General features: G+C 34.5%; 1 protein-coding gene across 1 annotated transcript; it reads right to left on the bottom strand.

The window, feature by feature from the left end:
- Nucleotides 1-571: 571 nt before the first annotated feature.
- Nucleotides 572-2596, bottom strand: LOC145774784 (catechol O-methyltransferase-like). The gene has a single exon (XM_082586095.1). The coding sequence runs from the start codon at nucleotides 2554-2556 to the stop codon at nucleotides 1897-1899; it is 660 nt and encodes a 219-aa protein (XP_082442221.1). The 5' UTR covers nucleotides 2557-2596; the 3' UTR covers nucleotides 572-1896.
- Nucleotides 2597-3207: the final 611 nt, after the last annotated feature.

The following is a 3207-nucleotide window of genomic DNA, read 5'->3' as shown; positions in this document are numbered from 1 at the left end:
TCAATCAATATAGGCTACACTCTTTTAGGATGGAAACAAATTTGCCAAACTGTGAATTTTTAAGTAATTCTTAAAATCTGGTATTCAATTACAAACTTATTTGTAGAAGAAGTAGCCCACACTATGCAATGAACTATGTGCATGCAATACACAAAACAAAGACATATTACAAGTAACCAGAAAAAGTTGTAGTAATTATAAATGAGGACAACCTCTGCGATATCATCAATAACATTTTTAGAATGTTCAAAAATTTAAAAAGATAATATTGATCAAGATGCAATATAATATAGGTAATATATCTGTAATATGGGTCTGCTACTATTCGGTGAGTCCGATTCGGTGAGTCTGATTCGGTGAGTCCGATTCGGTGAGTCTGATTCGGTGAGTTCCTAACTTCTAACCCCTAACCTTAACTCCTAACCCCTAACCCTAAAACGGCAATGATAATTAGGCTACGATACCCACCCAATAATTAAAAAAAAAAATTGAAAAAATCCCCCGTTAAGGGATCGGACTCACCGAATCGGACTCACCGAAACGGGCCATTTCGCTGTAATATAGGTCAAAATGCAGTGAATGAATGAGGATGGCCATTGAGATATAAGAATTTATATGACATGATATAGATGAAGGTAAGTGAATGCATAGACATCGATTACGCAGGGACAGGGGGCGGCACCCTTCGGGTCTGATACATAAGGGAGAGAGATATGTCTGGCCCCCTCGTTTTTTTGTTACCATTAGCAACTTTGTAAGAAAACTGCCGATTCACACGAAAGCACAAGCTACCTTTGTTCAAATTCGAAAAGTCGGCTTTGCCAAATAGTCTACTTTGTAACGAAGGTTGCTAGTCTGATTGAGCTGTGGCAATTTTAGCTTGTCTATTTAACGTTGAGTAACAAACTGCTCTGGAAAGTCTGTAGCTTTTGGCTTACTTCAGTAAAAAATTGATGTAATGGAATGTTGCAAACAAAAATCCCAAGACTTAACATGAGCGATACGTTTTAGTTTTACTCATGAGTGATGTTAACCAACTATGGTTATGAATATCATTGCATGTAAGTATGTGCATTTTCTACCCATGCAACACTCAGTGCTGTAAGTCAGAAAGAAGCGAATGCGTTGTGTACTAACTTCATGTTATAGCTATATTGTGGTATAATTTTAAAGGCTGTGGCTATATTTACACTACATAATGTAATAATAGCCTCAATAGTGTTGCCAGATAAGGAATTTTGCCTTAATCTGAGAAAAGTTTAAAGCTGTTGAAAACTTGTATTTTGGATTTTTTTTAGTTCTGGACAAAGATCAAATTAACTCTTATCTTAACCCTTGCTAACTTTAATCCTAACTCTGGCAACACCTGATTGTAACCATGACATTAAGTGTGGAAAAATAACCACATTCAATTTTAAAAGTTGTAACATTAGCATTTTATGAAAGTGTAAAACTATACAAAAGTGTACACAAAGGTGATATTTGTTAAAATTTTTAACATATCTTATTTGCTAGCAGTGCTAGAATATGACCTTTAAACAAATCATGCATTGCATTAAAATGTTATGGTGGTGACAAACCAAACATTATTGTTGATAAACTGGCTGCAAGGAATGTCAAACTTTTACAGGAATCCAATATAAAACTTTGTCACTGAACTTGTTATTAAAACTCTTCCTCAGATTTCACCAATGAGACAAAAAATAAAAAAGCAAGTATAAGACACTAAGTTGAAAGCAAGTTTATTATAGAATGTAGCCTGTAAATGAATAACTAACAATTTAGATAAACTGACTTTTCCAGTGCATCCATGTAGTCTTTATAATTCAATTTTCTTTGGTAATTTGTGCTGTGCTATTTTTTTTTAACAAGATATCTTGACATGTAAATGAATAACTAGCCAAGATAAATTGACTTTTCCAGCGCATCCATTATGTCTTTATAATTCAATTTTGCTGGATAATTAGTGCATTCATATTTGTGATTGTTTCTTACATATTCCAAATAATCTGGAGTTCCGGGAAAGATAACATTGTCAGCAACTATCATAGTCCCTTTTTTGATGAGGTTGAATTTTTCAAGCAGTATCAAATCAGGCTTGTACTTTGTTTTCCAATGATCAATAAATACAAAATCGAATGATGCTACTGAAGCATGAGCTGAAAAGTTAGATAGCACATTGCTACTGTCACCAACTATTACTTGAATTTTGTCACTCATCCCAGCAAACTTTATTAATTCTTTTGCTATGGCTGCCACATCATTTGAAATCTCCAATGAGAATATCTTTGCATCAGGCTCTAATAGTCTTCCCATCAAGAGAGCGCTGTATCCAAAAAATGTTCCCAATTCCAAAACTGCTTTTGGTTTACATTCTTGAATGAATGCATCTATTAATTTACCCTTGGATTTGCCTACATTGATCGCATATGTTGGGTTGGCATCGCAGTATTTATCAATGCATGACAATATATCAGATACATTTCCTTGTTCAGCTGTTTTTTTTACATGTAATAAAATTTCTTTTGCAAAATTATAGAATTTCTCTTTATCCATTTTTGAATGCAAGTAAATATTGTTCGCTTATACAAATCTCCTTCCCTGCATTGTAATAAAAGTTACAGAGGCATTAAAAACATAAATAACAACGTAGAGATATTATACTGCTTTCAACAGTTGGTTTCTTTAAATGTTTTTTTTTTTATTTCATTGTTATGAAACTGCAACTAAGAACCGTATAAATTTTTGTGCGCATAAAATTATTTGTTTGTTGGCTGAGTGGTTGCAACAACTGCATGTTTGTAAAATAAGAACCTTGTTAATTTTTGTGCGCTCAAAAATAGGTTTGATATTGCTCCACAGTCTTGGTCTTTCACCTGAGGGTCGCAACCCTATGTGGGGTTTCCTAAATGTCTTCTGGGGTTGCCATAACACCCTATGGTTGCACTTTTAATCTTATTTATGTGTGCTTAAACTTAAAAGCGGTGAGATGAAAGAGGAGATAAGGATTGACTTTCCAATAATGCAAACCTGGTTTAACTCCCAAGCAAGCTGGTTGTTGAAAATATCGCTCACCAGTGTTGTACGCGTCATTGAAATAAGTTGACGGCGTCAGCGTCAGCGCAAATTGCCTAAAAACTTTACGGCGTAAAGTACTGCGTAAGCTCTTAAAGAAATTGACGGCGTCAGCGCTAATTTCTAGCGCTA

The sequence above is a fragment of the Aplidium turbinatum genome, chromosome 7, assembly GCF_918807975.1.
Source record: "Aplidium turbinatum chromosome 7, kaAplTurb1.1, whole genome shotgun sequence".
NCBI classification, from domain to species: Eukaryota; Metazoa; Chordata; class Ascidiacea; order Aplousobranchia; family Polyclinidae; genus Aplidium; species Aplidium turbinatum.
Note: the sequence above shows the minus strand (reverse complement) of the source record. Positions and strands in the feature narration are given on the sequence as shown.

Coding starts and splice junctions, on each gene's coding strand:
- LOC145774784 (XM_082586095.1), bottom strand. CDS start 2,556: ATGGATAAAGAGAAATTCTATAATTTTGCAAAAGAAATTTTATTACAT.